The sequence below is a fragment of the Syngnathus typhle genome, linkage group LG20 (assembly GCF_033458585.1).
Source record: "Syngnathus typhle isolate RoL2023-S1 ecotype Sweden linkage group LG20, RoL_Styp_1.0, whole genome shotgun sequence".
Taxonomy (NCBI): Eukaryota; Metazoa; Chordata; class Actinopteri; order Syngnathiformes; family Syngnathidae; genus Syngnathus; species Syngnathus typhle.
Genome location: NC_083757.1, coordinates 8481650 through 8495670, shown reverse-complemented (window position 1 = coordinate 8495670; position 14021 = coordinate 8481650). Strand labels below are relative to the sequence as shown.

The following is a 14021-nucleotide window of genomic DNA, read 5'->3' as shown; positions in this document are numbered from 1 at the left end:
CATCCTAAAACACAAAGGCGCTCTTTAATTTTTAATTAATTAATTTTTTTAAAAATTCATAAAAATTGGGTGCGTATTATACATGGGTACAGGCTTTTTTCCAGCATCAGCATGCCATTTTTAGGGTGCGTATTATACATGGGGGCGCACTATACACGGAAAAAAACGGTATATTTTTTTAAATAAAAAATATAGAACAATATCCTGATTTATAACAATTCATACGCAACATCAACAAGGTACTGCAAACTCTCTATTTAGGAAATTACAAGAGTATTGTAGTATACAAAGTAGGGGTGTAACGATTCATCGATACACATCGATTAATCGATATAATGCTCTACGATTTATTGGCATCGATGCTAAACGTAAACATCGATTTATATCGCCGTGTTTGACCTCGGACATTAGACGCGACTTTATTTTGAAATCAGTTCATTGTTGCTTACTTCCTCTTTCCGGGAGCAGTGCGCGTGGCGTTGTTGTGTTGTGAGCAGAGCAGGCACGTGAAAGGGGAGTAAAGTCAAAGTCTGCTTTATTGTCAACGTCTTCACATGCCGAGACACACAAAGCGATCGAAATTACGTTTTCTCTATCCCATGGTGACAAGACATATTACACGATAGACATACAAGTAAACGACGCAATATAAAAAAACAAGAAGGCACAAACAATAAATAAGAGTAATAATAAATAATAAATAAACAGATAATGTAATGATATGTGGTTGCAGACGATCACCCACAGAGGGCTGTATAGCCTCAAGGGAACTCTGTAGGACGGAATGTATGCACAGGCAGTAGAAGAAGAGTGTTAGCTTGAGACTACGGGAGTGATTAAATAAACAACTAGCTGAAGCTAGTATAAAGTTCAACTGAAGCCTTATTTTAAGGAGCATAAGAACTTTACATGGTACCAGGACGGGGTTAAAAAAAAAAAAAAAAAGAAGCAACACAATGGATGCAGTAAAACCGCCAGGTCAGTTAAAACTAACTGGAAACGTAGATGCAAGTTGGAGGACATTCAAGCAGCAGTTCCTGCTGTACATCGCCGCGGTCGGAGTGGATCGAAGAGCGGAGGGAAGAAAAATAGCAATGCTGCTCACCATCGCCGGCCCAGAGGCAATTGAAGTCTTCAACACCTTTGTGTTTGCTCAACCCGAAGACGGAGAGAACTTTGAAGAGGTCTTAAAGAAATTTGACGAGCATTGCATGTCAAAGAAGAATGAAACGTACGAGAGATACGTATTCCGCTCACGTGTGCAGCGCCAGGGTGAGTCTTTTGATAATTTTCTCACCGACCTAAAGATCAAAGCTCAGTCCTGTAATTTTGGAGAACTCAGAGACTCTATGATAAGAGATCAAATAGTTTTTGGAACAAATGAAAAGAAGCTCCGGGAGAAAATGTTGAGGGAGACAGACCTCACACTTAGCGGTGCCATAAAAATATGTCAAGCCAGTGAGCTTGCACGACAACAGGTACTGACTTTCAGGGAGCCTGCTCACGGAGCTGCGCACCAAGATAACGAGGATGTGAACGCTGTGTTTGTGAAAGGAAAGCCACAGAGCAAATTTAAGAACAGTTACACCAGGAATAAAAACAAGGACAAGGAGATGTTCACTTGCAAGAGATGTGGTGAGCGACACAGACCAAGACAATGTCCTGCCTTTGGAAAAACATGTGTAAAGTGCAAAGGACAAAACCATTTTGCCAGAATGTGTCTCTCTAAGAAGGGACGGGGTGTGCACACAGTGCAGGAAGAATCAGATGACAGTGATGATCTGAGTGACACATTTTTCATAAAGATGGTGTCATACGATGAAGATGTTAAGACAGTGTCTTCCAGAATTAATGGTTCAGATCAGGCTGTAAATACAGTAACAGATGACAAATGGACTGCTTCACTGTTAGTTAATGGGACAATTGTAACATTTAAAATTGACACTGGGGCTAAAGCTAATTTGATCAGTGAGAAAGATTTAAATGCACTGACTGAGAAGCCTAAAAAATTCACAGAAAGAGTCACACCCCTGAAGCCAATAATAATCAGCCAATACAGACAAAAGGTGGATGCAGACTTAAAATAATGGCAAAAGGCAAACAGCATAACCTGTTATTCACCATTGTGCCAAATGGACACGAGTCTCTTTTAGGAGGCAAAGCCTCTGAGGATCTAGGTCTAGTAAAGAGGATCTATCAGATTAATACTGACAACATTAAAGTAGTCATGCAAGACAAAGGACAGGAACAAAAACGGTGTGAGGGAAATGCAAACATAGTGGAGAAGTTTTCTTCTGTCTTCAAAGGACATGGGACTTTACCTTACACTTACAAAATACAACTCAAAGATGATGCCAAGCCTGTTGTGCACGCCCCAAGGAGAGTGCCAGCATCACTCAGAGCTGGCTTGAAAAAAGAACTTGAAAGAATGACTCAAATGGCGGTCATTGAACGAGTGGAAGAACCCACAGATTGGGTCAACTCAATCACGTGTGTCAAAAAGAAGAACACAGGTGCCTTAAGAGTTTGCCTTGATCCCAAAGATTTAAACGAAAACATAAAGAGAGAGCATTATCAGATCCCAAAACGGGAAGAGATCATTAGTGAAATGACTGGTGCTAAGTTTTTTAGTAAACTAGATGCCTCTCACGGATTCTGGCAACTGAGGCTTGACCCGGAAAGCAGCAAGTACACCACCTTTAACACACCATTTGGACGTTACTGTTTCTTAAGACTCCCATTTGGCATTAAATCAGCGCCAGAGATCTTCCACAGAGCAATGGAGTCCATGATAGAGGGTCTGGACGGCACCAGAGTTTACATAGATGACTTGGTCGTCTGGGGAAAAACACGACAACAACATGATGAAAGACTGGAGAAACTCTTTCAGAGAGTCAAAAAGCATGGACTAAAACTGAATAGAGACAAGTGTCTCTTTGGTGTCAAAGAGATGACTTTTTTGGGAGACAAAGTCACGAGTGAAGGTGTGGAACCGGACCAGTCAAAAGTGCAAGCCATATTGGATATGCCTGCCCCCACTGACAAAAAAGGTGTCCTGAGAGCCATGGGGATGATCAACTTCCTGGGCAAGTTCATCCCTAATCTTACCTCTAAGACGGCATGCCTCAGGGAGTTACTACAGCACAACACAGTATTTGAATGGACTTATCGACATGAGAAGGAGTGGAAAAAATTAAAGGAAACTGTAACTACAGAGCCAGTCCTCACATTCTTTGACCCGTCAAAACCCACAAAGATCTCCACTGATGCCTCAAAAGATGGTTTGGGAGCAGCACTGCTACAAATGAATGAGGACATATGGCAACCTGTAGCATATGCGTCTAGAACTTGATCAATGACAGAGACCGAGCAGCGCTATGCTCAAATAGAAAAAGAGACTTTGGGGTTGGTGTTTGGATGTGGAAAGTTTCACAGTTATGTGTATGGACTGCCAACCTTTACAGCAGAGACCGACCACAAACCGCTCATCACAATCAGAAAAAAGAACCTTAACGACATGTCACCCAGAATTCAGCGCATGATGATGGCATTGCAGCGCTACGACTTTGAACTTATTTACACACCTGGAAAATATATTGTACTGGCAGATGCTTTATCTCGAGCACCAGCACCAAACAGTGACATGCTGGTCACCCCGGTGACTGATGAGTCTGAAACACACATAAACATGGTGACTGCTTCACTCCCAGCATCAGATGGTATGCTACGGAAAATTGTACAGGAGACAGCAAAAGATCCTCTGCTGCAGAAAGTTTCACACCATCTACAGAATGGATGGTCGAGAGGAGTCTGCTCAGGGTTTTACCCTGTGCGAGCGGACTTGTGTGTGGCGGATGGGCTGCTACTGCGACAAAACAGGATTGTCATCCCACAATCCATGCGCCAGGACATGCTTCAGCGTATACATGAGGGACATCTGGGCGTGGAGAAATGCAAAAGGAGAGCAAGAGGAGCAGTTTATTGGCCGGGCATCAACAAAGACATTGAGGAGATGATACAGCAGTGTGAAACGTGTCTCAAACATCATTACAAACAAACAAAAGAGCCGATGCTAATCGTAGACCCACCCACTGCACCATGGCAAAAAGTGGGAACAGATTTGTTTCATCTGCATGGCAAGGACTATCTTCTGGTGATAGACTATTATTCTAACTATCCAGAAGTTGCACAATTATCCAGTACATCAGCACAGTCTGTCATCACACACATGAAAGGTTTTTTTGCCAGACATGGAATTCCGCGATGTGTTGTCAGTGACAATGGTCCACAATATGACTGTGGGGAATTCAGTGAGTTTGCACAGGTATATGGATTTCAACATGTCACCTCTAGCCCGTTGTATCCACAGGCTAATGGACAAGCTGAAAAAGGGGTGCAAAATCTAAAGAGACTGTTGAAAAAAGCAAAAGACTGTAAAGCTGACCCTTACCTGGCTTTGCTAAGCTACAGGTCCGCAGCTCTGGAGTGTGGTGCATCACCTGCTGAACTACTTATGCATCGCAAGCTGCGCACCACACTTCCACACATTTCAAGGCACAATGATAACAAAAACACAGATGGACTGACTGACAAACGAATGAGACTCAAGTACAGACAGACAATGAACTATGATAAAACCGCAACACAACTGGAACCTCTTCAGGAAAGGGATGTTGTGAGGATTAAGGGTCCTGAGTCCTGGGACAGAAAAGCCAGAGTCCTCAGTGAAGTAGGTCCCAGGTCTTTTGTGGTCGAGACAGAGAATGGCCAGGTATTAAGGAGAAACAGGAGGAGTCTGTTAAAGACTCGGGACATGGAGAATCAAGCTGAGGAGGTTGGAGCTGAACAGCCAGAAGGTGCTACTCCAGATGTGCACCACAGTGAGCCTCCTTCACCTCCCTCAATGACTGTGACACTCAGAAGGTCTACTAGACCTAGAAAGCCCCCTGGGAGGCTCATAGAACAAGAGTGAACTGTTCAACTACCGTATTTTCCGCCTTATAAGGCGCACCTAAAAACCTCAATTTTTCTCAAAAACCAACAGTGCGCCTTATAGCCTGGTGCGCCTTATATATGGACCAAATTCCTAAATTTAAACTGGTCCAAAGCATTGTGTCATGAAATCAATCATAAGTGGCCCGCTGAAGACTATGAATCATGACTCAAAAAGACTATGGATCATTATTTTATGATTATAAAGTAATTTGTTTCCGTCTGAAGTTGAAATAAAAAAGATAAAATGGAGAATGATTTGATTTGGATTAAAAATCTGACATGATGCATTAATGGTGCGCCTTATAGTCCGGTGCGCCTTATATAAGGATAAAGTTTTAAAATGGGCCATTCATTGAAGGTGCGCCTTATAGGCCGGTGTGCCTTATAGGCCGGAAAATACGGTAATATAAAGTGAAAGAAAGTTGTTGGCACTAGGCCAGGGGTGGGCAAACTACGGCCCGCGGGCCACATCCGGCCCACGGGACCGTTTAATCCGGCCCGCCAACCCTGAATAAATTGTATTATTAAAACGTTTTTTTGGTCATATTGCCTGCAATGACTGCGTTTCCCCAGTAGATGGGGAAGCGCTCGCCTGCGCATTTACTACCGGAAGCCGTGTCGGAAAGCTCGGTGCACACTCACAAGTGCGTGTACGTACTCAGTAGTACGGACATGGCGCACTCGCGCTCTATTTGTATCAGCCCCGAATTTAGAGCGAGGGCTGTGACGACGGCGTTCCTGCAATTTGCGCGCTGAGCTTTCAGATACCGTTTTACGCTAAAGCCACCCACAAACCTTCCCCTGGAATCCTTCCATTAAAATGAGTGGCCCGAAGAAAAGAAGTGAGTGCCGAATGTTAAAAAAAGAGTGACCAATTTGGCTCGACGTTCGCGACGTCCTCACCTCTGTTACCAGATGTTTGTGAGTTAAAACTCTGCTCTGATTTTCACATACCCCTCACCGTGTTGCAGTTTTGATTACTTTATTTGGATGTATGCTTTCACCGATTCTTCAAGATGATATATTTGGTCAGAATGTTTGCCGTTTGATGTGATCTCATAAGATAAACATCTTTCATTAATCTGACCTGCAGGCACTGAAGTGATGGAGACTGTTATTCATAATAACAGTGTCTTATTTTATGAGAACCACCGATAGCAGTTTTTTAGTGATTTTTTTTTTTAATGCTGTTAATAAATGCATTTGTTTTCAAAAAACTTGTTTGGAATATCCATGCTTTACTACCTACTAAAGGCCAAAATCTTTTATGCAATGACCTTTACAGGTCGCTTATATTACTTCACACAAACACTACGTCCATCTGCTCCTGGTTCGGCCCTCCGGTCCAAATTTAGAACCCAGTTCGGCCCGCGAGTCAAAAAGTTTGCCCACCCCTGCACTAGGCACTGTTACATTAAAAAAAAAAAAAAAGAAAGAAAAGGTTCATACTTGTACTGAATTTGGTATGTTAAATGTGTTATTGACTTTTACAGTGGTGTAAATGTGAAGAACAATTCAGTGTTTGATATTCATTGGATTTGATCCAGAAAAGTTAATGGTATGTTGTCATCATATCGAGTATATGGGTTAGACGACATTTTGTGTTGCACGATATGGTCATGTTGTGTTTGCCTGTTTGGAAGGAGGATGTAATGATATGTGGTTGCAGACGATCACCCACAGAGGGCTGTATAGCCTCAAGGGAACTCTGTAGGACGGAATGTATGCACAGGCAGTAGAAGAAGAGTGTTAGCTTGAGACTACGGGAGTGATTAAATAAACAACTAGCTGAAGCTAGCATAAACTTCAACTGAAGCCTTATTTAAGGAGCATAAGAACTTTACAGATAACACAACAAATAAGAGCCAGTGTGCATACAGACAGTAAAAGTACAGGACGCTACGCAGAACGGGGAAGCGAGTTCAGGATCCTAACAGCCTGGAGTATAAAGCTGTTTGAGGTTCTGGTGGTGCGGGAGCGCAGGCTTCTGAGTCGACAACTAGTACGCGGCTCCTGGGCTGGTGCTATGGCTAGTGTCCAAAAAGACGAGGAAATTTGTTCCCCTTTAGGCTTCAAGTCATTCGTTTGGAATAGGGGTGTAACGATACATCGATACACATCAATTAATCGATATAATGCTCTACGATTTATTGGTATCGATGCTAAAGGTAAACATCGATTTATATCGCCGTGTTTGACCTCGGACATTAGACGCGACTTTATTTTGAAATCCAGTTCATTGTTGCTTGCTTCCTCTTTCCGGCGTTGTTGTGTTGTGAGCAGAGCACGCGCGTGAAAGGGGAGGGGACAACTAGTCCGCGGCTCCTGGGCTGGTGCTATGGCTAGTGTCCAAAAAGACGAGGAAATTTGCTCCCCTTTAGGCTTCAAGTCATTCGTTTGGAAGCACTATGGATTCCAAAGAAAAGATGGCTCAACGGACAAGACACGTGCAGTTTGTAAATCCTGCCATGCGGTGATCAAATATTCAGGGACCACGAATCTCGCCGCACATTTAAAGAAAAAACACGACATCAAAGTTCACTGTTAAAATAAGCACTTTGTATACTACAATACTCTTGTAATTTCCTAAATAAAGAGTTTGCAATACCTTGTTGATTTTGCGTATGAATTGTTATAAATCAGGATATTGTTCTATATTTTTTATTAAAAAATATATATATATCGATCGTAGAGCACTATATCGCGATATATCGGGAATGAATCGCAGCAGGCTTTAAGATATCGGCAAATATCGTATCGTAGTTCTTTGTATCGATATATCGTATCGTGACAAAACCCGCGATTTACACCCCTAATAATTACCTTTATGACGGCAAAAGACGGACAGCACAGTGCAAGATATGCAACAGAAACATTTCAGACAGCCAGACGACAACTTCAAACTTTGTCCGTTTGAAGTCTATAGAGCTCTGGTGTCTCCAGATGTTACAGATGAAACATAAAATGTTTCTAATACTCTTTAATGTGTTTCTTCTTTCGGGGATGGGTTAAATGCAGAGGACAAATTTCACCACACCCAGATGTGTGTGTGTGACCATCATTGGAACTTTAAATTTGAGATCAAGTCAGTTGTAGCAGTTCTTCCAAAACTTTTTGTTGTAGGTGGTTGAGAGGACCAGTGCTGTAAATTTCCCAATTTTATTGCACAATGCCAACAAATGAACAAAAGACACAGAAGATTTCAGTCTTCAGATGTTTTTTTTTTTTTTCCATTCTTGGGAAAAACTGACAGGACATATGAAGGGGAAGGCAGGATGAGCAATTGGGATGACTTTGAGGAATTAGTTTGAAGTCTTGTTGGCTATTAAGGCTCCACGGCTATGTTATGTATACCCAGCCGGAATACGTCATTCGTGCACACCCAGTTGCAGTTCTGTGGCTTCAGCATGAACACCTGGTGGAAGGCCAAAGGTGGATCGTTGTCCGTCTGAAGGCAAACCAAATAAATGCATCAAGACAACTAAACCCCTCCCTCAAATAGATGTCTCCTTTTTGGCCTTTTCGAATTACTGACATGTAACAGACCAAACCAGCGACTACATTTTTAATAATTTTGTTTCTGCATGGCCAAGTTGATACAATGTCCTGTTTTTGAATGGAAATTAAAACATCAGCTCATTGGCAAAAGAATTGACAGTTGATTAAATGATTATGATAGTTGCCAGTTACAGCGCTACTGTACAGTACTGAGCAGATAGAACAACTTTTCTTTTTCCAAGACTAAGCACTATTGTGCACAATGCTGCTTGCTTACCTTTAACTGTCCAAAGACCATGATGAGGATGCTGCTGTCGACTGTGGGCTGGATATCTTGGTCTGTGACAATGTGCTTAATTTGCTGGAACGGCATGCCCTGTGTGGTTACAAATGCAAAAGCAGACATTTCCCAATTTTGGTGTGAAGTCCATGCAAAATGAGAACTCTCAACCAACAGGTCCAATACTTACAGTCAGTTTTCCAGCAATGGCTTCTCTCCCATGGAAGAGGGTTCCTTCCCATGTCAGAGTTGCACCTTCAGCCTAAGAAATGACCACATTGAAGTTCCACAATCAGTTACTGACGAGCAACATGGATGGTGCAAACTCACATAAAGGTTGACCAGTTCCATCCTATTGGTGTGATCAAACTGGTTGTAATACCACTGCACAAAACCTTCACCAACTCTTTGACAGTCGATATCCCCCCCTTGCATGACTGACACACCGGAACTGCAAAATAGAAGGGGATTAAAAAATACAGACAAAAGTATACCCAAGTGCAGAGCAAAACAGTGGGTGATGCTGCATTTGGCTTTTGAATGGATTTCAACATAAAACCTGCATCACATACTTGAAATAATAGAAAAAATAAACGAGACCATGACGGATTTGACGGTCCATATATGGAAGAGCTACCACGTGTGCAGTGTGTTACACCCCGCCTCTTGCCCTACAACAGCTGGGAAGGAGGCTAAGGCTCCAGCAAAACCGCAACCCTCATGAGGATAAGCACTAGAACTTCCTGGACAGATGTTATTTCCCCGAAAGACGTTTGTTCCGTTCAAGCGGTTATTTAGCATTGCTAAAAACAAGCCCAAACTCTTAGCATCGGATGCTAACTCATGCCTTGATGACATGACGTTTCCGCATTTTAGCCAAAAACTAATCCCAACAATACACCGAATTTGACTGTATAATGCAAGTTTTGTTAAAGAGTGTCTCTTCTAAGATGCTAATATCGTACTCACAAGTTTTAAGCCACTTTAGACTATAGCCGGGCCAGGACTGCATTAAAGTGAAACAGGGAGGGCCGAGGCAAATGGCCGACTCCCGTTCGGCCTTCTTCCAGTGACGTCGCACACTGGCCAATGGGAATGCGTAAAGAGCACCACGCGCACTTCATGCGGCTCGCTGATTCGTTCCTCAAAAGAACAAGTGACGTTCAAACTGGATGTGATTGGCTGGATTGGCCGGCCGCGCTACAGGAAACAGTTTCAAACTGTTTAACAAAATATCCCATGATGCATTGCGAACGCAGAAAACAGACTTCCGTGGTCCGAAATATCGTGCTTTATGTTAAGTCATTCTTGGATTCACGGTAAAATAATTAGTTTTGGAGAATGAGGGAAGCTTTTAATTTTGTTTATTGCGGGGAACCGTAAAATGGAAGCCCGCGTGTGCAGATGTTGCCATAGCAACTGGCTTCTACGCCTGCGCAAACCTGATCCCAAGATCTGATCGGGCCATATTGACTTTCCTAGATCTTCTAATACGCGTCAAACGTTTTGAAATACGTAGTCACAAGAAACCGACACAAATAACGACATCACATCGTACAGAACTTTAATACTTTATGTCATAAATATGAGCAAAACCCCCCCCCCCGAGACTTCTTATTTTTAGTAATCAGGCATTGCTCACTGTGATCAATAATGAGGGTGACGTCACACCCATCAGGTCCATTTCTCTGTCAAAACTTTTGACTCAAAAGGCTCAGGCACTGATTCACTATCAAGCCAAACTTAACATAATAATCAATACGCTTTTTTAACAGACAAATATGCCGACAAACAAAAAGCTAGAAATACAATTAGTATTTTTAAAAGGAGGATATGACGTGATTTCGAAACGTCTGAACGTCAAAGCTGTTTTTTAATGAACTTCGTTCTCACAATGTGCAAAATAATCCTGCCACTATTTGCGATCTCGTGGCGTTTTGTTTGTTGAGCGACTGGGTGTCATGAAGGAAAGGATGCAGTCCAGAAGGTGTTGGCGTGGCGTAGAGGCACGTCTTGCGACAGCTACATCTTGCTATCGTCTGACTGTACTGCAGGTTGCGCTTTGCTCATGACAAGTTGCAATAAACTTTACTTTTTGTATAATTAAATAAAAGCGTGTTTGTATCCATCCGTCTCCACTCCATGGTGGCATATGTGTAGATGTAGAGATTAATTCAAAATTATTAAATTAAAAAAGGCTTCTTTTTTTTAAATTACCACGTACAGAAAGGCTTTTCTTTCGTAGAAAATAATCAAGGCTTTTTTTTTCTACATGAAAAAAAATATGTACGTCAGGGGTGTCAAATAGGGGTGTAACGATTCATCGATACACATCGATTATTCGATATAGTGCTCTACGATTTATTGGCATCGATTCTAAACGTAAACATCGATTTATATCGCCGTGTTTGACCTCGGACATTAGACGCGACTTTATTTTGAAATCCAGTTCATTGTTGCTTGCTTCCTCTTTCCGGGAGCAGGGAGCAGTGCGCGGCGTTGTGTTGTGAGCAGAGCAGGCACGTGAAAGGGGAGTCGACAACTAGTACGCGGCTCCTGGGCTGGTGCTATGGCTAGTGTCCAAAAAGCCGAGGAAATTTGCTCCCCTTTAGGCTTCAAGTCATTCGTTTGGAAGCACTTTGGATTCCAAAGAAAAGATGACTCAACGAGTCAACGGACAAGACACGTGCAGTTTGTAAATCCTGCCATGCGGTGATCAAATATTCAGGGACCACAAATCTCGCAGCACATTTAAAGAAAAAACACGACATCAAAGTTCAGTGTTAAAATAAGCACTTAGTATACTACAATACTCTTGTAATTTCCTAAATAATGAGTTTGCAGTACCTTGTTGATTTTGCGTATGAATTGTTATCAAATCAGGATATTGTTCTATATTTTTTATTTTAAAAAAAAAAATCGATCGTAGAGCACTATATCGTGATATATCGTGAATGAATCGCAGCAGGCTTTAAGATATCGGCAAATATCGTATCGTAGTTCTTTGTATCGATATGATAGCGTATCGTGACAAAACCCGCGATTTACACCCCTACTATATCGTGATATATCGTGAATGAATTGCAGCAGGCTTTAAGATATCGGCAAATATCGTATCGTAGTTCTTTGTATCGATATGATATCGTATCGTGACAAAACCCGCGATTTACACCCCTACTTTGGATACTACAATACTCTTGTAATTTCCTAAATAAAGAGTTTGCAGTACCTTGTTGATTTTGCGTATGAATTGTTATAAATCAGGATATTGTTCTATATTTTTTATTTAAAAAAAAATATATATATCGATCGTAGAGCACTATATCGTGATATATCGTGAATGAATCGCAGCAGGCTTTAAGATATCGGCAAATAGCGTATTGTAGTTCTTTGTATCGATATGATATCGTATCGTGACAAAACCCACGATTTACACCCCTAGTGTCAAACTCATTATTTTCGCATAGAATAGTGGTGTCCAAACTACGGCCCGCGGTCCAGTTTTTATTGGCCCGCAGCAAATTCTGAAAACATAATTGATTGTGGCCCGCACAACAGCTTGAGCACTTCTCAGTTTCCACACAAAGCGCTTGTCCGATTAGCCCCCCCGGAAGAGAAGCGAACGTTTGTTGACGATTTGACGTCGCACAAATTTGAATGCCGTTTTTTTCCGTATATAATGCGCCCCCATGTATAATACGCCCCCTAAAAATGGCATGTTGATGCTAGAAAAAAAGCCTGTACCCATGTATAATACGCACCCAATTTTTTTTTTCTCCGACTGCCTGTAAAGGCACCACCGCGATCAGTGCGGACATGTGAAAAAGGCGTATGGGAGAGACGTTGAAGAGGAATAAAAACACCCTTGGAAACCAAAACTTGCCCCTCGTCGTGACTCGGAGCCGCAACAAATGTTTTTATTAAAAAAAATATATATATCGATCGTAGAGCACTATATCGCGATATATCGGGAATGAATCGCAGCAGGCTTTAAGATATCGGCAAATATCGTATCGTAGTTCTTTGTTTCGATATGATATCGTATCGTGACCAAACCCGCGATTTACACCCCTAGTACCCATGTATAATGCACACCCCAGATTTTAGGACGATAAATTACCGTTTTTTCCCGTGTATAATGCGCGAAATTTAACTAATTTATTGTCCTAAAATCTGGGGTGCGCATTATATATGGGTACAATTTTTTTTTTATTTTAATTTTTTTTTGGATTTTTTAAGAAAATCATGGTACAACAAAACCAACAACAGGACTGACCGACAAAGACGTGGAACAAAAAGACAGGGTGACATTACCAAAGACAGGAACAGAAACCAGACAGTAACACATGCAATGATCCGAGCAAGGGGCAGACAGGACTTAAATACAAAACACGTTACATTGATTGAGGTGACACAGGAAGGGAGGGGCGACGCGAACAGAAACTATGGCAACCTAGACACATAGCAAAACTGGAGACGAGACATGACAAATCTCCCTCGAAATAAAACTTGAAATCACCGTTCTTCTTGTTTGTTGTCAATCGCGCATCGCATTCAGCCATCCTGCCCAACACACTTAGTCAGTAAAATTCATAATTGACGACACATCGTTTGATGCGATGGTGCAATCCTTGATGGTGTGTTATTGTCAAATATTGTTTGTTTTTTAATCTCCATCGCAGACCGGACGTCATACGGAGGCAGTATGACTGCGCATGCGCACTGTGGATCCGATGCGCAGAACGGATGCGCAAGACACGTCAGCTATATAAAGAGCGAGAGTTGTTTTCTTCCTATTAGTTTCAATTCACAGTTTAATTAGCAGTTTCAATCAGCAAATAACAAAATGCGTATTACAGGTAATATTTTATTTCACAACACTTTGCCTTGTTCCTTTCATCTCTGCTGTTCACTTCAAACACGCTCCATACGACCGCAATGCTCTCATATCAGACGCTTGCTCGATCACCTGCTCGTTTGCTGTCACAATGTACCCTACACAAATCCGAAACATTTGTTGCGGCTCCGAGTCACGACGAGGGGCAAGTTTTGGTTACCAAGGGTGTTTTTATTCCTCTTCAACGTCTCTCCCATACAGAGCCGCCTTTTTCACGTCCGCACACCTTTTTCACATGTCCGCAACTGATCGCGGTGGTGCCTGTACGGGCAGTCGGAGAAATCAACGCCAACAAAAAAAATTACATCCAGCCTAGTTAAGACCATACCAAAGACTATAAAAATGGGACCC

At 42.1% G+C, this 14021-nt stretch overlaps 1 protein-coding gene across 2 annotated transcripts; it reads right to left on the bottom strand.

Moving 5' to 3' along the window:
- Positions 1-8140: 8140 nt before the first annotated feature.
- Positions 8141-9884, bottom strand: LOC133144732 (nuclear transport factor 2-like). Of its 2 annotated transcripts, none has more exons than XM_061267630.1 (5): positions 9743-9884; positions 9104-9224; positions 8964-9035; positions 8771-8869; positions 8141-8410 (listed from the first exon to the last, which is right to left on the bottom strand). In XM_061267630.1, the coding sequence occupies exons 2-5, from the start codon at positions 9206-9208 to the stop codon at positions 8321-8323; spliced, it is 366 nt and encodes a 121-aa protein (XP_061123614.1). In that variant the 5' UTR covers positions 9209-9224; positions 9743-9884; the 3' UTR covers positions 8141-8320. The 2 variants fall into 2 exon arrangements, with proteins under 2 accessions (XP_061123614.1, XP_061123613.1); XM_061267629.1 differs by having other exon boundaries at positions 8141-8443; positions 9743-9883.
- Positions 9885-14021: the final 4137 nt, after the last annotated feature.